This window comes from Mizuhopecten yessoensis, unplaced genomic scaffold (genome assembly GCF_002113885.1).
Source record: "Mizuhopecten yessoensis strain PY_sf001 unplaced genomic scaffold, ASM211388v2 scaffold3023, whole genome shotgun sequence".
NCBI classification, from domain to species: Eukaryota; Metazoa; Mollusca; class Bivalvia; order Pectinida; family Pectinidae; genus Mizuhopecten; species Mizuhopecten yessoensis.
This window is the reverse complement of record NW_018404837.1, coordinates 1,148,144-1,172,822: the sequence shown is the minus strand read 5'-3', so window position 1 is coordinate 1,172,822 and position 24,679 is coordinate 1,148,144. Positions and strand designations below refer to the sequence as shown.

The window sequence follows — 24,679 nt, the reverse complement described above, 5'->3', positions numbered from 1 at the left end:
TAAAATATAATCACTACTAAACTCTATGTTACACGTGACTACTTCACTTCCACCACTGTTAACTTTCTTTTTCTTGGTAGTCACATTTATACCACCCTCTACCTCCTGTTGGGTTAACATATCACAGTAGATTCGTTTATCCAGACGGGACACATGTGATAAGGAAACTATACCCAGGGTTCAGCACCGTTATACAATACTGTACATGTATTTCGTTTCGTTTTTGGGCATCTGAAGTTCTATTTTTCTATAATTGTTGATACGTATCGGTTGTGAGTTCCGATTTTGCCCTTGATCTTTACTTATTTAAGTCTTGTTTTCACTCTTCATAATTTTGTAATAAAATTATGTTTTTAATTAAATACATATCCTATATCTGTTCAAACAAAGATTTTTTTCCTAATAGAAACTCAATATAACAAATTGAAAATCACTTATTACTTTCACTTTTGTGCACTCTAACAATAATAACTTTCGTGTCTTTCAAATAATAATCAAATTGCTAGCTAGCTCATACGCGTAATTTAAACGATTTAAATATTATGGAAAACATACATCGACTGCAATGCTAGCGAGACCTCGAGGCTATTGGTTCTAACATGAGAAGTGGAGGCAATTAAGCTTGATAAGTTGTGAAAATCTAGGTGTGCTTCGATCGTTTTCAGTAAAGACATCTGCGTTTAGTATTCAAATACTGTTAAATTGCTTCCCTGAAGACCCAGATCAATGTAACACCAATTGTCTCCTTATGTAAAGTACCGTGCTCGAGCGGTTTTTACTGTCCTGTTCAACACGTAAACAGGAACTAAAATGATCAAGTATGGTTACCTTAATAGAATGAAATGTTTCGTTGACGTTGTTATGAAACAGTATTAGAAACTTATCTTGTGTGAGATTAAAAAGGGCTGGGCACAGTTATAGATAAAACAAAAACGTACTGTTTTTCTACACGCAACATTTGTTAATACAGATTGGTTACATGCGAGTTTTAATCGTTAAGCTAACAAACCGTAAGGAGTAAATTCAGGCCGAATACACAGCGAACTTCAAATGGTGCACGAACGATTAAAAGGGGGCAGTAAACCTATTAAATACCAGCCCTCGATTATGGACAAAGTATTGTAACGACATATAGAAGTCAGCCGAAATGTGTTTAAAATGTTGATCAGAGCTGGAGTATTAGCAGAGGAAGATAACAAAATAAAAACAAGCCGTCCGAAACATATTTCATAAATATTTTGTAAAATGAATAGATCTATAATTTATCTGTAATATAAATTTCAGGTACAAATATAAAATCAGAAGAAAAAAAAAAGAAAAAAAAGTACTGTACGTTATATATCCATCAATGATTGTTATTTTTAAACCATTGTAATCAGAAACCAATTAAAGCGTCATTAAAACAAACTTAAAGACATACAATGTCATACTACTGCAGTGGAATACATCAAACCAATTTTAGTCTAAAACTTAGGACGGTACACTTACAATACAACACACTAAACATATTCAAAAATTAGTGTAGGTAAACGATATACCTCTAAGAACATGTAAGTAACTATAACAATATGTTTTGTGGCCATCAATGATTACTACCCTTTGTAGAAATCATTGAACAGAACTTGTAATCGGTAAAGGAGACTTTTTCTACCTTCTAGTGTACTTAAAGTAAACGCAAATAGTGAATTCACATTCGTAGAAACCATCCGTTAGTGTTAGTTTCAAGGAAATAGTAAACATTTCCTTTTTAAAGGCGGTACTCGTGTCACACAAAAGTGAAAGATGAGATTAAATTCGATTTATCACTCGATACATAAAGGATGCAAATAAACAATGTACTTGTGTTTCAAGTTAACATGTTACCGAAAGGTAAAATTCAATCAAAGGTCATAAAGGATGTTTTATTTCGCTTTGTATATCATGAATCAAGTGAACAGTAATTTTTAAAATGCTACAATGATATCGTTCAAATGTAAACTAGACAGTAAACAGGTATACGATACGTTTGTCTGTGTGGTGTTACTGCTTTAATTATGATAATCTACCAAGGTGTATTCAGACTGAACACGTACACACAACCCGGAACGACATTTAGGGTACTTAGCGAACACTTTAGTGTCATACATCATAATTTCACCACTTCGACATGTGTGGGATATAGATTTTTACATAAATTATCTGTTTGATGGGCGACACAGAAGTTGAATTGGAATCCAGACCAACGCGATTCCAATTTATGGAACTCTCCATATTAGGATTTCTCTGAAGTTCTAAAGAGCAAAAATTGTCTAATGAGTGTATTAGAATGTATAAGAACCTGTAGAATGGTTTTGATAAAGTTAAGTAAGATCAGGAAACGTTATGTTACATGTTGCATTTTCATGTATTTAAACATAATCTTACATAAGTTTTAATAAAATATAAAATTGCTAATTAACGGAGCATTGAGCAAGATAGTCATTTCGTGTACATACAACTGTAGTACAGCTTTTGATATGGAAAATGAATTTCGGTGATATTTCAAAACCTTGTTCAAGACATTGTTGACGAAGAACAAAAAAGAAAAAAAAGAAAATACTATCGAAATTCAGATGTTTTCCTTTAAATTTATATTTTCAGGTTAACAAGCATTGCATAGCAAAATTGCTCACCTTAAAAATATTATACACTACATTGTCAACCGTTCCGAGACTTCTTAACCTTGCTGTTTTGTATATTAGTTTCATTTAGAATAGTTTTTAAATGGAGTAATTATAGCTACTATAGTGAACGGATTCAGGTACTATGACAAAACATTGAGAGCACAGTCAAAATTTGCGCAATGACATTGTGTTCATAAGTCTAATACTTTTATTTCTTTTTTTAAAATGCAATGCAGCGTTGTAAAGGACGTTATTTTAAATTGCCTACTTGTTTTTCACAACGTCTAGTATTACCGACAGCATTTAGAATGACAATACAGATTTAATCTTAATGCTGATATTACATGGTTAAAAATCAAATTATTTCGTTTATTTATCTTTACCTTACAATTTCACCGTCTAATAAATGTTTGTACTTAAAATTGCTGTGTTATTTATATGTTATTTAAACTTCGGTTTGCTATTTCCGTTTTGTCTCAGGGCCCATGTGTGTTTTAGTTAAAATTGCGTGTACCTTATTTGTTCCTATTCCTGTCACAGAAAGGTGTTAACTGCACCTGATAAAAGAAAATACTCTTGTAGATTGTGTAAGCTAATACTTTTTATGTTAGGCTTTGAATTAGCACAGACAATATCCTGCAAAGTGCCAATACTAAAGAACAAAATCAGAACTGAAATTCGACACGAAATCAACAGTAACTGAGGAGACATTAAATAAACCGACAGACAGCATTAACCCACTCGAACCACGGAGGCTATAGCAAGTTGTTCTAAAGACACGTGTTTTTTGTACCAAATGTTTATTATGTAGTCCGTCATTTCCAGGAATGAAATTATATACCATTTTGTGTGTACTAAACTTGAAACAAATCCTAATCAAAGAAATATCAAGTTTCGTCTTCTGTGATGAACAAAGGACAACACTGTATTTATTATAAAGCTTATTATCCTAAAAGCGTTGCACAAGTAAGTTATGACTTGTATAAACGCAATCAAATAATATACACTATTACGTGTTAATGCACCAGAAGCCTCGATCAGAAGTTACATATGACGCAATATGTATTTAGTGAATATAAATCCTCACAAATAAGGTATTTGGGATACATTTCCAAATCATGACTCCGAAAAAAGGGATTGTTATACACTATTTAAATACTTTTAGATCAAATAAGGACTCCGAGACAACGGGCTATTTGAAACACATGAGTTTGTTATCAGATTGTGAACATGTTGCTCGCTTTTTTCAAAGATAAGTCGGTTGCAAAATACAATATTTCTGGAAAATGTTTTCGGTGGTAAAAGAAATATCTCCCTAGCATCTTGGTGCTAGACTATCTGACACGCTTTGTCTCAAAATGACGTAACATCACACCAACGATAGCAATGATGTCTAATCAACAAAACAATCGACATCACAGTCACTACTTTACGTTACCGGAAATCTTCGTTGTTTTCAATACAATGTATTCTTTTTATAGACTAGAAATGGCATCAATATGTCATTCATTAATTAGGCTTGATAATGTAATTAAAACCCGTGGGAAGAGATTTCATAAACTTTATTCTTACGTCATAAGAATTTGACCCTATGGGTTTAATTACATTATCTGCACATCCGGACGTTGATGAATCGTATATTTTTTTTCATGGTTGTAACTTCAAATCCTTGCGAGTATATTACATCCGTGAAGACAAGTTTCCACAAAAATAAAATGTTTTTCAGTTTATAAAGCCGAAGATCTGTAAGAGTATATCCAAGGGCCTATTGAGAAACGAGAGCATGACATATATACTATAATACCTCCTCTACATGCAATGGAATACGCTAAGCCTTAACTTAAAGGGGCATTTTTAAATACACAACACCATTGAACATAAGCCAGATGACACGGAACGAGATAGTGTTGGGAGTTTTGGCCGTACGATTATTTGTCTATAGCATAAGAAATACCATACAGGGCTAATCGACAGGTGTATCAGTAAACATCCAATACCTATATAACCGTACTACAGATAGGAGTTTACCTGTACTGGAAAGGTAACAGTTCAGGTGTGAGGACTCTACTGAAACTGTCCCTGGGAGAACTTTCGTGTTAGGAGATGTAGATATATTCTTCAACTTGTTTTGTCCGGTATTAAATCTCAAGCGTATTGTTACACTTGCGGATGTACACGCGTAAGTGAATATTTACATATTTTATTTGATTTCAACATCTAATGCCGTTATATAGGTTGAGCGTGCCCTGACATAAAGCACCACGAGATATTGATGTTTTCTGACATTTAACAGTGGACGTGGCTGCTATCGCTCTAGGTAGTCCAGGATAAACACATCACACCTGGAGTTAAACCATACACAGCGCAACCTGTGCCTAGTTTGGTATTGTGTGGAATATTTAACAGTCATAGGAAGTGGACATACTTCTCTAGATACTACTTTCATTTGGTAAGATACTGGATAAGAAATACAATGTCTTGCGAAGTGATTTTAAAATGATTTAATGAAAGAGACAAAATTCATCATGTTTCGGATAGCTTCCTACTCCTCTGCTGATGGCCACCCTCTGTCTCTCGAGTCAGAGCGGAGAAAGGCTATGAGTTTAGTGTTCGCTGTTGAACGAGAACTGGAAACGTTCTACAACAAATGGTTGAAAACGGCAAACGATGACCATGTGGATGAATGGGTCACATACCTCACAGCTGTCAAAGGCAAGATAGGAGTGAAACAGTGGTCCAGCTACAAAGAATTTGCCTTTCACATGGAAAAAGTCAAAGAACAATCCATCGCAAACGCCAACAAGAAGATATACTTGGAACTGAAAAGAGTCGTGAATCGTGCAAAAGCATTTGACGCCATGATTGTTCAAAGTAGAAGGCGACTGCAAAGTGCGCTACATGACCATGTACGCAAATATTGTCTAAGCTTCTGCCAGGAAACTGCATGTAAAGGTAGGTCCAGTTTTCTTCATCTAAATACTTTTATTTACCACGAGCAAACGTAAATAGTTATTTCATACAAATACAAATGCAATAGTCCAGTAAACATTAATAGTATGTAACGTTTGTATTTTATTAGGATTTTATTATCTTTATTTTCACCACCTGAAAAAGTACGAGCATATTAACTCCTTGAAGTCATTGCTCTTCCGAAAGAGTTACATGAAATAACAGGTAATAAGAATGACCTGTATGGTATAAATTTGGAACGTTATGACAGGTTTTGTAGGCACCTATCCCCTTTGCTGTAGTTCTTTGCATGTTTCGGAATATTTTAGACATTGAATTTTCATTTTGTTGACATTTAGTACCACAAATTTCTAAATGGACGAAGTGGCCATATGCTACCGTTTACTTTGGTCTTTTGCATCGCTTAGTTCAGTTTTGAATAGGTGTTTCCTTTTTGGTGATGTTCTTATGTTTAAGAGGGTATAGACAGTTTGATCCTGCACATTTCAAACACTGTACATCATCGCATAGCGGGGACGTATACGATATGGTAAAGAAATATGGAAATTTTCGAAATATATTCGCTGGATAAATTTCTACTAGCAAATTTTGTGAAAATCAATTGCTAGAGAACCATCTTAAGATTATCAATTCATGTCATTTGACAGATATTTTAGCAGCGCAAGAATACGAGAATCACATCGGAGTGTGGACAGAGAAAGTTCTGGATGGCATTGCGTTGCTGGAAAACCGTTTTCGAGACTACCATGAATTTGCCTTGTCCAATTTCGAAGAATATATCCAACGCTACGGTACACTGTTGCATTTGATGTCAGAAGTCATTGAAGTGTTTCCGAAAATCACAGCTCCTATCAAAGACTGGGTAACAGCAGATGAGGCCTACCCGAGGAAACTGCTCGATGAATCTAACAAATATCTACAACAGAAGCTGGATATCACAGAAAACATACGCAGGCGACATATGAACTCTGAGGAGCGAAAAGGAAAAGTGAAGAGGTCAGGGTTTAATTCAAAGTTAATAAATGGTAAGCTCCAGCATGTACTGACAGAGAGGAGGGTATGTCGGAAACAGGAACTGGCATACTCGGATACACTGGGATTTATAAACGACGAAATAGAAATGCAGAAAGAGGACTTGATTGAAACCCTTGATAAACTTCATCACAAGGACACAACGACGCAGAAAGCTGTAGATATGATAATGGAAAATGCAGAAAGCATAAGGCAGGAAATCAAACAATTGGAAAAACGTGCTAAAATGATAACAAAGAAAATGATGGATATCAAAAAGGGAAGATACGAGGTGCAGAAAGAGGTTCATAAACTGAAGAAAGTGTACGAAGGAAGTATTAAAGTGACATCAAGAATGTACGATGCATTTGACAAAGACGAACGTGACACACGTGAACTGGAGGAAGCACAGAGGAAACTGATAGTCAAAGTCAAAGCAGCCAAAAAGATTCGAGACGTCAAGATGAACGCAATGACTGTCAAAATGGTGCATGCTCATGGATATATGCCAGGCTTGTTGCAGGACATCGACAGTGGAGGTAAGTGGGCGGTTAAAATATAAGAAGTTTTCTATAACCAAGAGTTATCTTTGACAAATAATATTAGCGTACAAATATGGTGCATATCAGATTGTCGACAATTTCCTTTCAACAATCTCTTATCAAGGTCGACATTGACCTGTAGGTGTCGAACATAAAATATCGTGAAGTGATCAAATAAATTGAGTAGGCACAAAACATTTACGAAAAAAATAGTCACTAAACTACTTGTAAACTTATTATCATTTTCTTTATGTTTTCTAGAGTTTCTTAAGTGGAATAGATCGTTAATGAATAAACATGTGTTTTTCATATTCAATATTGAATTAAGATCATAGATAAACGTATGAAGTTCGAGGCTTTCCCAGGTTGTTTGGTATAGTTTCTGTAATCTTTCTCTCCAGGTGCTATATAAACACATTATCGCTACGTTATATTGACCCTCCTGGTCGCTTAGGTCAATATTTCACCAAGCCGGGTACAGTGGTCAATACACTCGGTACAGATCTCTTTAGGAAATAATCAACTAGATAAATAACGATACACTTTATATCAAAATGTCTCCTGTCCAGCACCAGAGCGACAAATGTGCTTTTGTGTTCAGATAATCATAAGCTTAAAAACTCGTTCTCTTACAGACATATACCGCATTCTATAAAACCGATAACCTGTGAATAACAACGAAAATAAATCGTTAGTGTTTGAAGTGTTGGAACTTTCATTTAAAATCACATAAACTAATTTTAATTCAATCTAAACAGACTTGTTTGTACCATGTAAATATGGGACTCGTTATGGTCTTAGAATGATGTTTTTCTTGTATACGTGTGTATTCTGTAAGGTGTATTAAGAGGCATTATACTGACAGCAAATAGTTTCTGTTTACGTTATCAACGTTATCAACGTTATTATCAACGTTATCAACGTTATCAAAGCAACTTCCTGTATGTATTATTTCTTTTAGGCATTTTATCGAAAGAACCTGCTATGGTAACAATATCAATGATTTTCTTTTAAACCCATATCGAACAATTACCATTATAATGTAAATAAATGAATAAAAAACAAACTGCACTACTTTACCTGTATATGATACACGTACATTAAATACAAACATTTTTTTTTTTACAATACTAATGAAACAAGGTTTTTTTCGAAACTTATAATGTTGGCCCGGGTGGAAGAGCTCCGACGGTCGGGCAGGTGACCCTTTGCCTTTTCACGTCCGATCGGGGAATCAAACCCTGGTCGTCTTGGTGAAAGGCGGGTGCGCTTTATATTGCGCCATCGGAGCACACTTATATAAGGGTAAAGGATATGTTTCCACTGACTTTCTTAATTCTTAAACATTATGAAGCATTTCTTATTGACAGAATAACAATATGAACGGTCAGATAGGTGAGTGCAGGCTCATTGTGTTTTGATGAAATCCTGATGAGTTATAAGATGTGCCAATTTCGTGTATTTTCTTTCTATGGGTACAGAACAAGTCACCGTTTTAAGCGTTAAAAGTATGATCAGATACAGAGGTGAACAACTGTATCACTACCACATTAAAAAGTTGCATACGACAGGCTCCGTCGTAGTAAGTACAATTTTTTTTTTATCAAATAGTCGTAATGCTTTACATATTTCAAGCAGTTATTTTCCCCGAATAATCTGTTGGTATCTTTTTATAAATATGTTATTAAAATGTGTTTTTCCGTCTCCAATGGTGTAGTGAAAGAGTTCAAACCAACTGTTACCTTCATCGCCGCAGAAATATGCGCCGATGTAATTGTAATATAAGTTCCTAATATTATAAAATGTGAATATAGTATATTTTACTAAGAATAATTAGTTGGTGTCTCGTGTAGCTAATACATTAGTCCCGACTGCCATAAAGTAGTTTCATATAGACGTAAATATACACTACACAGGCCATGACATGTCAATGAAGATATAATTATAAAATCTTACAGGTAAATATCACTGTATATTATTGAACGTCAGCTTTTTAATATTGTTAAAAGTACGTCTCGTACATTTAATAAAGTTAGCGACTCTAATAGTCTTGCCAAGTGCAGCCATATCCACTGACAGAATATCTGACACCCTGTATACGAGCTTAGATATCAATACCGATTACCTTATCCAGAATCAGGGACGTGTAAACGTATCTCTGGTATTGATAACAGACATGTCAGCGAAGTTTGATTAGTATTAGATTTAATATGCCTCGTTCATAATCAACAAAGCGAGGGTGTAGATAATCTAATCTTTACTCCAACAACACCGTATATCAAGAATCTGATTACTTTTCAAAAAATGAGGTGCTTTAATATTCATGTCTATCTAAAAAAATAAATCAATTTGCGAGATATAATTGTGTTTACATTATCACGTTCTTGATTAGTCAATTATACGAAAATATTTAACGACAATTCATTGAATATATTTTGCAGGTTACCTATATGCAGTGTGCTATTAGTTTAGCGTTAAGCATCGATTTCAAGTTCGATGCGCAGTATGACGCGAATAGCTATTGCTACATAACGGATGATAAACACGCTCATTGAAACATGAACTTATTTCCTAGCGGATAGTTTCGAATAGGTCAGTTCGTTGAACTAAGTATTCGGGAGATATAACCAATCTACCGTGGTATGTGTGATGATATAAACACTGTACAACACTAAGTCTCATGTATGTTCGCAAATTCGTATATGGATCTTAATGGAAATCAAAATTTCGCGAATCTTTCACTTCGTTCACATTCTAGACCTATCGTATACCACTCTAGACTGGCAGAGTTAAATAGATACATCATCATCCTATCGTCTGAAACTGACCCGAACTTACGATTCTTCGTCAATATGTGTGCTTTACCAGCTTTGCAATCACATGCATTATCTTACACCTCAACAGTTTTCGCGAGGCAAACTAATTCTCGATATGTTATGCATTCAAAAATATCAGTACACAAGCACAGGATTGTTGATTTTGTAATTGTATGTCTGGTTGCACCAGAACATTGTGAAAACTCAGGATCAGCTATACTTCAAGCAATGGTAATGTTTCCCCCAGTATCTGCTATACTTGAAGTAATGTTAATTTTGTCCTCGGGTTCTGCTAAACTTAAAGTAATGTTAATTTTGTCCTCATGTTCTGCTATACATAAGTCAATGTTGATTTTGTCCTCAGTATCTGCTATACTTAAATCAATGTTGATTTTGTCCTCAGTATCTGCTATACTTAAATCAATGTTGATTTTGTCCTCAGTATCTGCTATTCTTAAATCAATGTTGATTTTGTCCTCGGTATCTGATATACTTAAATCAATGTTGATTTTGTCCTCAGTATCTGCTATTCTTAAATCAATGTTGATTTTGTCCTCGGTATTTGCTATACTTAAATCAATGTTGATTTTGTCCTCAGTATCTGCTATACTTAAATCAATGTTGATTTTGTCCTCAGTATCTGCTTGGTTCGGAAATGTTTACTCTCCGCAGTATCTGGTTTGCCGTCGGGTTTTCGGGGAACACATTGTGTTTGTGTTGGTGTCTCTCGATTGTTGCATGGTCCTGCGGACATTGTGGTGTAATTTATCCTATTTGTTGACAATATTGATTTCGTTTGTGAAACTTGGCTTCGCGGAATTAATAGAGGGGTATGATGTATCTCTTTTTGTTTCGGTGTCTCCTCGATTTCTGTTTTTGTCATTTGGAATTCATTATTTTATTTTGTTCTTGTATGTTGACCCTATGATTCTAACACACGAAATTAAATTGTTTAAAAACGTAAAGCTTAACATAAAACAAGGTCCATATACATTTATTTTGGAAAAGAAGGTACGCAAATATTTCATCATTCCAACGGTATCAATTTCCAATTATTAAACCTGATAATTCTAATACGACAACGAGTAAAGACCTCCGATATAGACCCCCACACTATTGGCCCTGACACATATACCTTCTGAGTAGATCCGGTAACAATTAAGTACGGATATCTTTGTACTTTAATCATTGATAATTGATTGATCGCCAGTGCTGCTATATCTGTAAGAGTTACCTTTCATCGAATACAAAGTTGTTCTCAATTATCGATCTCTTTCACCAATTTATTAAACAAATAATTCTTTAAAATACGTATTGAATACTGCATAAACCTTGGCCTGTGTGTATGTTAACGTTACTGTATATCAAAATTAGTGAAAGCCGACTGATTTTTTTCCCACTTTACCTGCCCATTGATCTTTATGTATCAACAAAATACAGAAGGGACTTCCGACATTGAAGTAATTATATGTTTTTAATTTCAAAAGTTGGATATCTATCATTCGCGAACGTACAACTAAAAGCGTGGCCATATTCAATGGATAATATTATAAGATAGCAAATTTTAACCTGATCAAGTTTCGTGAAACAGTCTACTGGGCGCTCCAACACTATACCATCGCCGAGTCATTTCTTCAAGGTTCCTCTCTCGACCAAGGTAGCGTTATATGTCTGGACCAAGGTAGCGTTATATGTCTGGACCAAGGTAGTGTTGTATGTCTCGACCAAGGTAGCGTTGTATGTCTCGACCAAGGTAGCGTTATATGTCTCGACCAAGGTAGCATTATATGTCTGAACCAAGGTAGTGTTGTATGTCTCGACCAATGTAGCGTTATATGTCTCGACCAAGGTAGCGTTATATGTCTCGACCAAGGTAGCGTTATATGTCTTGACCAAGGTAGTGTTGTATGTCTCGACCAAAAAGGTAGCGTTATATGTCTCGACCAAGGTAGCGTTATATGTCTCGGCCAAGGTAGCGTTATATGTCTTGACCAAGGAAGCGTTATATGTCTCGACCAAGCTAGTGTTGTATGTCTCGACCAAGGTAGCGTTATATGTCTGGACCAAGGTAGTGTTGTATGTCTCGACCAAGGTAGCGTTATATGTTTGGACCAAGGTAGCGTTATATGTCTGGACCAAGGTAGTGTTGTATGTCTCGACCAAGGTAGCGTTATATGTCTCGATCAAGGTAGCGTTATATGTCTGGACCAAGGTAGCGTTGTATGTCTCGACCAAGGTAGCGTTATATGTCTCGACCAAGGTAGCGTTATATGTCTGAACCAAGGTAGTGTTGTATGTCTGGACCAAGGTAGCGTTATATGTCTCGACCAAGGTAGCGTTATATGTCTCGACCAAGGTAGCGTTATATGTACCGACCAATGTAGCGTTATATGTCTCGACCAAGGTATCGTTATATGTCTCGACCAAGGTAGCGTTGTATGTCTCGACCAAGGTAGCGTTGTATGTCTCGACCAAGGTAGCGTTGTATGTCTCGACCAAGATAGCGTTATATGTCTCGACCAAGGTAGAGTTATATGTATCGACCAAGGTAGCGTTATATGTCTCGTCCAAGGTATCGTTATATGTCTCGACCAAGGTATCGTTATATGTCTCGACCAAGGTAGCGTTATATGTCTCGACCAAGGTATCGTTATATGTCTCGACCAAGGTAGCGTTGTATGTGTCTCCATTCCATTTATTACCTGTGTTTTAATAGCATGTTTACGGTAACAAATGGTTCCCAGTGCTAGAATTCACGGATTTCCACAAAAACAAATAACGAAATCTATCCGCTATATAGTTTAGCACCATATCAAGAAGCATTCCAATATTTGTTGCGTTCATACCATCACAATTTGAAGCTTTCCCATTTCGATAGGTACTTTTTTGGAGGACGACGTTATGAAATAATGAATGCTCGATTTGATAGAAATATCTTCGTGTTGAAATTAAAATCTTAAATCTTAAACGTGTTTTTTACCTGAAGATTTGGGAGTTCATAAACATATATTTCGTTAGTTGATTTTGTATCGATATGCAACTCTTCGTTTTGTTGTAATACAAATATCAACTAATTATACTGGGTATTTAGAAAATAATACATACAGATGTTCCAAGCATACAGCTAATGTTTCGTATTGCTTAACAGTAAACTAATACCATCTTTAGATAATTTAACACAGCAACGATAGAAAGCTATTAACATATATCTTAATGAATTTGAACAATCGCCTTCATAAAGATAAGCATTTTTCGTACATAGAATATACTTTGTTTTGGACTTAACAAACCTTTCATTTACTAAATGACTAAGATTGTCCATTTAAGTTGTTTGGCCACGGAAAATGAGTGAACAAGATCAGATAAGACAAAAGAGCAAAATAAGACCCTTTTCAAGACGTACATGATTGTAATTCGTATTGCAAGTTGTATCCACAAATTCATTAAGATAGTGAATTTTCTAGTTAAGCAACCATACGAGTCACTATCTTACTAACAACATGACACAACATCTAATTAAGTAAAAAGATAACTTATCTTATCTATTTACAATGACTCTTCATCTCGTCAAGTAATGATATGACTCGACATCTAATATGGTAACAATACAGGTTACGACATCTAATATGGTAACAATACAGGTTAACATCAAAGTAAGTGAATATAAGACAAAATATAATCAATTAAAATAAGTCAACGATCGCGAAACCGCAAAAAAAACACTGCGCGTACCCAAAGTTGTATTTTGCTTTTTGAAAATCAACCCACTACGGTACAAGTTTACCCAGATTCTGAACTCTCACAGCTAAATTAAACTAGCAACGTCAGCCAGAGCCATCACCCACAATAGTATTAAAAGTACTACTGACGTCACCCACAATTGTATTAAAAGTACTACTGACGTAACCAGCAATTGTATTAAAAGTACTACTGACGTAACCAGCAATTGTATCAAAATTACCTACTGACGTAACCAACAATTGTATCAAAATTACCTACTGACGTCACCTACAATTGTATCAAAACTACCTACTGCCGTAACCAACAATTGTATTAAAAGTACTACTGACGTAACCAACAATTGTATTAAAAGTACTACTAACGTAACCAGCAATTGTATCAAAATTACCTCCTGACGTACCCAACAATTGTATCAAAATTCCCTACTGACGTCACCTACAATTGCATTAAAACCACTTACTGACGTAACAAACAATTGTATCAAAACTACCTTCTGACGTCACCTACAATTGTATAAAAACTACCTACTGTTGTCACCCACAATTGTATTAAAAGTACTACTGACGTAACCAGCAATTGTATCAAAATTACCTCCTGACGTACCCAACAATTGTATCAAAATTCCCTACTGACGTCACCTACAATTGAATTAAAACTACCTACTGACGTAACCAACAATTGCATTAAAACCACTTACTGACGTACCCAACAATTGTATCAAAATTCCCTACTGACGTCACCTACAATTGAATTAAAACTACCTACTGACGTCACCTACAATTGCATTAAAACTACCTACTGACGTCACCCACAATTGTATTAAGAGTACTACTGACGTAACCAGCAATTGTATTAAAAGTACTACTAACGTAACCAGCAATTGTATCAAAATTACCTCCTGACGTACCCAACAATTGTATCAAAATTCCCTACTGACGTCACCTACAATTGTATTAAAATTACTTACTGACGTAACCAACAATTGCATTAAAACCACTTACCAACGTAACCAACAATTGTATTAAAACTACCTTCTGACGTAACCAGCAATTTTATCAAAACTGCCTACTGACATCACCCACAATTGTGTTAACACTACCTACTGACGTCACCTACAATTGTATTAAAATTACTTACTGACGTAACCAACAATTGCATTAAAACCACTTACCAACGTAACCAACAATTGTATTAAAACCACTTACTGACGTAACAAACAATTGTATCAAAACTACCTACTAACGTCACCTACAATTGTATTAAAATTACTTACTGACGTAACCAACAATTGTATCAAAACTACCTACTGACGTCACCCACAATTGTATCAAAACTACCTACTGACGTCACATACAATTGCATTAAAACCACTTACTGACGTAACCAACAATTGTATTAAAACTACCTTCTGACGTAACCAGCAATTTTATCAAAACTGCCTACTGACATCACCCACAATTGTGTTAACACTACCTACTGACGTCACCTACAATTGTATAAAAACTACCTACTGTTGTCACCCACAATTGTATTAAAACCACTTACTGACGTAACAAACAATTGTATCAAAACTACCTACTGACGTCACCTACAATTGTATTAAAACCACCTACTGACGTCATCCACAATTGTATTAAAACTACCTACTGACGTAACAAACAATTGTATCAAAACTACCTACTGACGTCACCCACAATTGTATAAAAACTACCTACTGACGTCACCCACAATTGTATTAAAACTAGCAACTGACGTCCTACTGTTGTCACCCACAATTGTATTAAAACCACTTACTGACGTAACAAACAATTGTATCAAAACTACCTACTGACGTCACCCATAATTGTATTAAAACCACTTACTGACGTCACCTACAATTGTATTAAAACTAACAACTGACGTCCTACTGTTGTCACCCACAATTGTATTAAAACCACTTACTGACGTAACAAACCATTGTATTAAAACTACCTACTGTTGTCACCCACAATTGTATTAAAACCACTTACTGCCGTAACAAACCATTGTATCAAAACTACCTACTGACGTCATCCACAATTGTATTAAAACCACTTACTGACGTAACCAACAATTGTATTAAAACTACCTACTGACGTAACAAACAATTGTATCAAAACTACCTACTGACGTCACCTACAATTGTATTAAAACTACCTACTGACGTCACCCACAATTGTATTAAAACCACTTACTGACGTAACAAACCATTGTATCAAAACTACCTACTGACGTCACCCACAATTGTATAAAAACTACCTACTGACGTAACCAACAATTGTATCAAAACTAACAACTGACGTCATTCACAGTTGTATCAAAACTAACAACTGACGTCATTCACAGTTACATCAAAACTAACAACTGAACTGACGTCATTCACAGTTGTGCTCAAATTAACCAATGACTTTGCCTACAGCCGTGTAAAACATTCACACTGAGGTGCCCACAGCTGTGACCTATGTGTTACTAACGAATTCCATAATAGTGTTAAATGTTTATTGTCGTTCTTTTTTTTCCATTTACACTTCAACTCATTCACCCCTGAACTTTCATAATGAACTATTCCAACCTTTGAGTTGGAAGAGTTCAAATGTGTCTTCATGGGTGAATGAGTTAATCAGATTAACCGACAAAACTGTTTAGAGTCTTCTTTGCTTTTCGGCGACATGATATTATGTTTTCTTTGCTAGAAATTTTCGAAAATTGTCAAATTCTAAATAATGAGTACAAGGTAATGGAAGAAAAGAGTACTACCGAGCGCCAGTGAAAATCGAAATAGTAGAAGATATTGTTATTTTATCCTGACGGTGAAGACGAATATCACGCAGGCCTATAATGGTTAAATTTCATATAAATTGATCATACATGGCAGCGTATTTAACATGAGAATCGATTTAAATGGCTATACAAGTACTTTAACCTTTCCATCTGTATATATATCGAGCCTTTAACGTAAACGTAGTTAAAAATGATCGTTTACCTAGACGAAAGTAAATAAATGGCTGGAATATAGCAAATTTACATAGAGCAATAAAAAAAAGTTTCGAAAAGAATAAATATCTGGCAATTTTCCAAAACACTTTCGCGGTGTGATTGCTTATCGTGGCTTTCAAATGATATGTATTTATGGAAGCCGGATGAAGTTTTTACAAAAACGACATTGCTTGAACCCAGTTTATATCTTGGATGATGTATATTAGTTACGTAATTTTTATTTATTTTCTGTTTTATTATTTAATGTCTATATCCTTTTATCATATCCCGTTCGCATAATCAAGATCATAAATCGTGATATTCCTAAGGAAACATTCACTATTTGCACTCCAAAACATTCCAGAACAGATACACGTCAATTCAATCATATTTTCACGAAATGTATTGACATATTGTATATATGATTTGTATCTTACAATGTGTCTATACATGAATATTACTACAGTGTATACGTAGTAGCTAAATAAATATGAAGTGTTATCTGAGATTTCAGTGTCTACCATAATCACCGTCTTACATCGTAGTTAACAAACAAACGTTCCTGGATTTGACAGGGGGACATGACGGGTGACACAAGACGTGGGGGCATTCTATCTTTATTCTCTTCTTAGTTTCTGTTGTTGACTTTCATATCAGATTTTGTCTGTTTTAACTGTTTTTTGTGGGGTTTATTTTTTTAGTTTGTAGCCTATTATTTAGCGTTATATTTCTTTACGTGATCACTACAATTATGTAATGTGCCTTTAATGACGCTGCTAGTATAAAAAAAAAACATGAGTTCCGAAGTGTTAACAGAACCAAATTCCAAACTCAAATTCGATAAAACTATGGCAACATATCAACAAGGGAAGTGTTTACATGGGAACCATTGAGAACGTACAAAGAGAAAAAGACCACGTGTTCCGGAAGGGTAAGCGTATTCTGCTAGATCAACGACATCCACCATATCAATATTGGTCAAACCTAAATAATGTCACGCCCTCACAAACCACAAGGCATACTAATGAGCATTATAATAAACGAAAACATCCAATACATCCGCAGGTTTGTAGGGGTAATACAGCTTATTCACAGTTTATCGTTAGCCCGTATATGTTTAATCCATGAACACTATCAAAATGTAAAGAAATTTCAATTTTGAAGTTAAAGATTCATCAAACGCATTTTATGGCATGGTGCGGCGTCCGTCGTCCGTCCGGCGTCCGTCCGGCGTCAACTTTTTACTTTAAACAACTTCTTCTCAGTAACCAAAAGGCCTAGGGCGATGATATGCATAAGCATGCTGGGATAAAGGCCTACCAAGTTGTTCAAATAAATGACCTTCATCCATTTTCAAGGTCACAGGGGTCAAATATGTTAGAATCTTTAAACAACTTCTTCTGAATAACCGAGAGGCCTAGGGTGATGATATTTGGCCATTAACATGCTGGGGTAAAGGGCTACCAAGTTTGTTCAAATAAATGACATTGACTTAATTCAAGGTCACAGGGATCAAATATGTTAAATTTTAAACAACCTCTTCTGAATAACCAAGAGGCCTAGGGTGATGATATTTGGCCAGTAACATGCTGAGATGAAGGGCTACAACGTTTTTTTAAAAGAAATGACCTTGACTTATATTTAAGGTCACAGGGGTCAAATATGTTTAAAACCTTCAAACAACTTCTTCTGAATAACCAAGACGGCTAGGGTGATGATATTAGGCCAGTTACATGCTGGGATAAGGGCTACCAAGTTTGTTCAAATGAATGACCTTGACATGTATTCAAGGTGACAGGGGTCAAATATGTTTAAAACCGTTAAACAACTTCTTATGAATAACCAAGAGGCCTAGGATGATGATATTTGGCCAGCAACATGCTGGGATGAAGGGCTCCCAGGTTTGTTCAAATAAATGACCTTGACTTATATTCAAGGTCACAGGGGTCAAATATGGTTAAAACCTTTAAACAACTTCTTCTGAATAACCGAGAAAGCTAGGGTGATGATATTTGGCCAGTAACATGCTGGGATGAAGGGTAACCAAGCTTGTTCAAACCTTGACCCACTTTCAAGGTCACATGGGTTGAATATATTTAAAATCTTTAAAAACTCCTCTTCTGAATACCCAAGAGGCATAGGATAATGATATTTTGCCAGTAACATGCTGGTATGAAGGGCTACCAAGTTTGTTCAATTGAATGACCTTCGCCCATATTCAAGGTTACAGTGGTCAATATATGTTTAAATCTTTAAATGATTTTGTCTGTATAACCAAAAGGTACAGGGTAATGATATTTTGCTAGAAGCATGCTGGGTTGGAAGACTATAAACTCTGTTCAACCTAATGTCCTTGTTCGACATTCAAGGTCACGGGCGTCATATGTTTAAATCTTTTAATAGGTTCTTATGAATCAAACACTGATATTCTGCCTGTAGTTGTATTTTAGTTCACTTTTAAGATAACAAAAGTGAGATTAATACCAGGTGAGCGATTCAGGACCATTGGGCCTCTTGTTTTATTTTATTAAATGGTATCTGTCAAAGCTTGCATGAAATGCATAAATCAATATTCCATTAGTAAAGCGATAGTTGTCTTTGATTAATGACGAAGGTTTTTTTTTAATGTGATTCGTGTTAAAACGGATAGTGTCGTCACAAACAATCTGACAGATTCCATAAAACATAAAATCGTATACAGTAACCCTATGTTAATTATGAGCCGAATACAGATAAATTTAAAAGGCAGAGGTAATTTCAAACGCCGAAAACGAACGGATAAAACTTGTTTGAAGCATGAATGATGACATCCATTAAATCTAAATCTGTTGCTTCCCATAATAAAAATAGACAACCATGCAATCGCTCTTTTTATGTTCGTATTCCCTCCGTTGATTTAATGTATTTTTTTGAATTCCAGATAATATTTACATTTATCAAGACGTACCTGGTATACACCGTAAACTGTTAAAGCTTTTAACTGAAACCATTAGATTATTTATGGTTTTATGATTACCACTCTAAAATTGTCACGTTTTAACGAATGTAGTCCTGAGTAGATAACGTGGTCCTGTAGCTAGTTCTCCTTCTGGTAACAATTTAAGTATATTCCCGAGCCTTTGGTCACGGATCGTAGGTCTTCGACTGATCCCCACAGCTGGATTGAACTGGCTCATTTACTGTTTAATAACTCAATCTTCGCGGTCACTTATTTTCGCGTTTGAACTTTCAATTTATTCGCAAATTAACACATTTTAGGGAGCAGAATGTAAACATACAGCTACATGAATGTACTTGCATGCACCTAATACATTTTCAGTTGTATATACCCAAGTTCAAGTTCTTTGTTACCTTGGGTCTTTTGACCCATCGGTTTCAAAAGTGAGATATATTTACAATATTTACAGACAATACAATACAATAAATACAATACATACAATACAATACCAGCAAGCAAACCAAGTACGAATCTAATAACATTTTATTATATGTGGGATTATATAACTTACCAACACATGATGATAAACAACCCTAACATACCTCAACATTCATACATTTAATTTGACACTCTGCTATGAAACCTATTAACTGTTTGTACTGACTTTATTTCACCTATTTTCTAAAAAGTCGATCTTCAGAATAGAAACAGCTTATCATGGAATTTATACAATAATTTACAAGTGAAATAATACAGATATAAAACGTTTCTGATAACCATTAAAACTTCAGGTTTATACATTTCTGATATTCAAACTTCAATAAAGGCTGTGCAAGATTCACGTCAAACTCAACGTTGTTAGTTATAACTTGAAGTTATAATTTAACAACTGAGCATCCCCCGTAGCGTCTGTGCCTTGGTATGGTTTTGGTTTATAATACATTTTCAAATTATCATTTGAATAAACGCTCTTTCATAAAATAAATAAATGTGACACTTGATCAGTCCTGTAACCACTGCAAACAAAATATTAGACCTAGTTAAGCATTTTCTTTGTAAATTCCACTGTTGATCTTACGTAGCTGTTTTTGTGTTTTCCAGGACAATCCTTCCGACCACAATCTCTGGACTCTCCCAAGACCTCGATACAATCTTTTGACAAATGGCAGCGCCTTAGTTACAGAGCGTCCAACAAGTCGCTTGACAGGGCACGTGAAAGTCTGGAGAAGCAGACGATGACGGACAACATGCGTCGAATGATCATTGTAACATAAGACTTCGAAACATTGTACCTGTCCAAACCGAACAACACCGGATTCTACTGGATTCTGTTTACCCCATTCACACCTGAAGACACATTTGAACTCTTCCAACTCACATTTTCAAGTGTCAGTACAATTTTAAAAAGGATAACACTTACCAGTAGCATAGAGATTATCGTTATGTGTGGAAACATAATGGAGCATCAGAATTAATGGGACAATACCACCGACCAGTAACACATATATATATAGCACGTGTGGGTTGGATGAAATAAAAAGGGGAGCAACGTTGACTAACGTTAGTAGGGGAGTGAAAAGAATGAGAATAAACATATAATCTAGAGTATCATCAGCACTGGCAAAAATGAAAAAGTGATTATTTGAACATGGGGAATATTATGTCATAGACTTAGAATAACATTTTAAAGCATAATTACTTAATGACAGGGACAGCAACATAACCAGTGTTACGTGGAGTAACATATCGGAGAATATTCATAAAATGAAATTTAAAGATATCAACATTGACTAGCAACGCAGTGTTAAGTAGCATCATGAATGAAGGAAGAGGTTTCAGACTTAGTCCAAAATTAGTACTCTTTAAAATTTGTTCGTGCAAGGGTCATGCGTGGACGATTCTGAATCGTCCACGCACGACTCTTGCAAATTCTATTTAGCGTCTTCACAGTGACAGCGCCACACATAGGTATATATAGATGTTGATTAAAAATGACTGAAACAGATTTCTATAGGGATGACCAATTAGCATTGCTCTTGATGACCCATTAGCATTGCTCTTGTTGATGAATATACATGTATTTATATATAAAATGTTTTTGTTTTGAATTTGTATTTATTTTATAAGCAATCTGTGATAAAGAACGATAGTTTTTATATGGCACATGTGCTGTACAATTAGTGTTCAATTGCACTTGGGATAAATAGTATCAAATTCCCTATGACAGCCTTGTCGTTATGACAAGTTGAAAATAGTTTAGAAACATCATTTCTAATAATATCTCATTTCGTAATTTTCGCATTGCACATTTAAACATACAAATGCAGTATATATTAGACGGATTTGTAAACAAAGCTCAACTCTTTCCATACTTCGGTCAATAATACTTAACGCCACAAAATCATGTTGTATCTTCATTGACTCAACGACAAAGTGAAATTTTCCATTTGAGTGTTTCCTGGCTAAATTACGGAAGATGTTTTGCAAAGAAACAGGTTGAATGAACTGAATGAAAGAGTTGCTTTGTATATTCTTCTATTATAGCATCAGGTCTCACTCGGTGTATTCATTACAGTAACAAGTATGTGTTTGTCTTGCATCGATCATTAAGAATGTGTATAAGTATATTTAAACTTTCCTATAATATCTATCAGTAGGTGAATAAAGATAATCAAAACCATTTTGCCTGTCGTAATTTGTTTTATTGTTCAAAGCAACAGAAATTGGCACATATATCTTCATTAGTTTTACGAGACACATATCCTATGTAAAACACTCGTGTAACGGATACTGAAACAACTTACTTGAGTTAAAAAGTTTAGTTTCTTGTCACATAACCTCATTGTCATTTTGGCCGGTGAAACAGTCAGCAAAATACATACTATAGCTGCCGAAACAGTCAGAAAAAAAATAAACTGGATCTGTCAAAACAAACGGCAAAATACATACTATAGCTGCCAAAACAGTCAGCAAAATATAACCTGTATCTGTCAAAAAAGTCGGCAAAATACATACTATATCTGCCAAAACAGGCAGCAAAATATAAACGGTATCTGTCAAAACAGACAGCAAAATATAAACCGTAGCTGCCGAAACAGACAGCAAAATATAAACTGTACCTGTCAAAACAAACGGCAAAATACATCCTATAGCTGCCAAAACAGTCAGCAAAATATAAACTGTATCTGTCAAAACAGACGGCAAAATATAAACTGTATCTGCCAAAACAGTCAGCAAAATATAAACTGTATCTGTCAAAACAGTCAGCAAAATATGAACTGTATCTGTCAAAACAGACGGCAAAATACATACTATAGCTGCTAAAACAGTCAGCAAAATGTAAACTGTATCTGTCAAAACAGTCAGCAAAATATAAACTGTATCTGTCAAAACAGACGGCAAAATACATACCATAGCTGCCGAAACAGTCAGCAAAATATAAACTGTAGCTGCCGAAACAGTCAGCAAACTATAACCTGTATCTGTCAAAACAGTCAGCAAAATATGAACTGTATCTGTCAAAACAGACGGCAAAATACATACTATAGCTGCTAAAACAGTCAGCAAAATGTAAACTGTATCTGTCAAAACAGTCAGCAAAATATAAACTGTATCTGTCAAAACAGACGACAAAATATAAACTGTAGCTGTCAAAACAGTCAGCAAAATATAAACTGTAGCTGTCAAAACAGACGGCAAAATATAAACTGTAGATGCCAAAACAGTCAGCAAAATATAAACTTTTACTACACATGATTACTGTGAAAGTTTAGAAAGACACAATTACTACACAGGATTACTGTGAAAGTTTAGGCAGACACAATTACTACACAGGATTACTGTGAAAGTTTAAGCAGACACAATTACTACACAGGATTACTGTGAAAGTTTAGGCAGACACAATTACTACACAGGATTACTGTGAAAGTTTAGGCAGACACAATTACTACACAGGATTACTGTGAAAGTTTAGGCAGACACAATTACTACACAGGATTACTGTGAAAGTTTAGGCAGACACAATTACTACACAGGATTACTGTGAAAGTTTAGGCAGACACAATTACTACACAGGATTACTGTGAAAGTTTAGGCAGACACAATTACTACACAGGATTACTGTGAAAGTTTAGGCAGACACAATTACTACACAGGATTACTGTGAAAGTTTAGGCAGACACAATTACTACACAGGATTACTGTGAAAGTTTAGGCAGACACAATTACTACACAGGATTACTGTGAAAGTTTAGGCAGACACAATTACTACACAGGATTACTGTGAAAGTTTAGGCAGACACAATTACTACACAGGATTACTGTGAAAGTTTAGGCAGACACAATTACTACACAGGATTACTGTGAAAGTTTAGGCAGACACAATTACTACACAGGATTACTGTGAAAGTTTAGGCAGACACAATTACTACACAGGATTACTGTGAAAGTTTAGGCAGACACAATTACTACACAGGATTACTGTGAAAGTTTAGGCAGACACAATTACTACACAGGATTACTGTGAAAGTTTAGGCAGACACAATTACTACACAGGATTACTGTGAAAGTTTAGGCAGACACAATTACTACACAGGATTACTGTGAAAGTTTAGGCAGACACAATTACTACACAGGATTACTGTGAAAGTTTAGGCAGACACAATTACTACACAGGATTACTGTGAAAGTTTAGGCAGACACAATTACTACACAGGATTACTGTGAAAGTTTAGGCAGACACAATTACTACACAGGATTACTGTGAAAGTTTAGGCAGACACAATTACTACACAGGATTACTGTGAAAGTTTAGGCAGACACAATTACTACACAGGATTACTGTGAAAGTTTAGGCAGACACAATTACTACACAGGATTACTGTGAAAGTTTAGGCAGACACAATTACTACACAGGATTACTGTGAAAGTTTAGGCAGACACAATTACTACACAGGATTACTGTGAAAGTTTAGGCAGACACAATTACTACACAGGATTACTGTGAAAGTTTAGGCAGACACAATT

General features: G+C 35.2%; 1 protein-coding gene across 1 annotated transcript; it reads left to right on the top strand.

Moving 5' to 3' along the window:
* The first annotated feature begins 4,538 nt into the window (after positions 1–4,538).
* On the top strand, positions 4,539–22,337 carry LOC110446882. The gene is made up of 3 exons (XM_021492225.1): positions 4,539–5,594; positions 6,260–7,162; positions 20,756–22,337. Exons 1-3 carry the CDS (start codon positions 5,147–5,149, stop codon positions 20,926–20,928), a joined length of 1,524 nt encoding a protein of 507 aa, XP_021347900.1. The 5' UTR covers positions 4,539–5,146; the 3' UTR covers positions 20,929–22,337.
* The last annotated feature ends 2,342 nt before the right edge of the window (positions 22,338–24,679 follow it).

Coding starts and splice junctions, on each gene's coding strand:
- LOC110446882 (XM_021492225.1), top strand. CDS start 5,147: ATGAAAGAGACAAAATTCATCATGTTTCGGATAGCTTCCTACTCCTCT. Junction 5,595..6,259: donor CCAGGAAACTGCATGTAAAG/GTAGGTCCAGTT, acceptor GTCATTTGACAG/ATATTTTAGCAGCGCAAGAA. Junction 7,163..20,755: donor GCAGGACATCGACAGTGGAG/GTAAGTGGGCGG, acceptor TGTGTTTTCCAG/GACAATCCTTCCGACCACAA.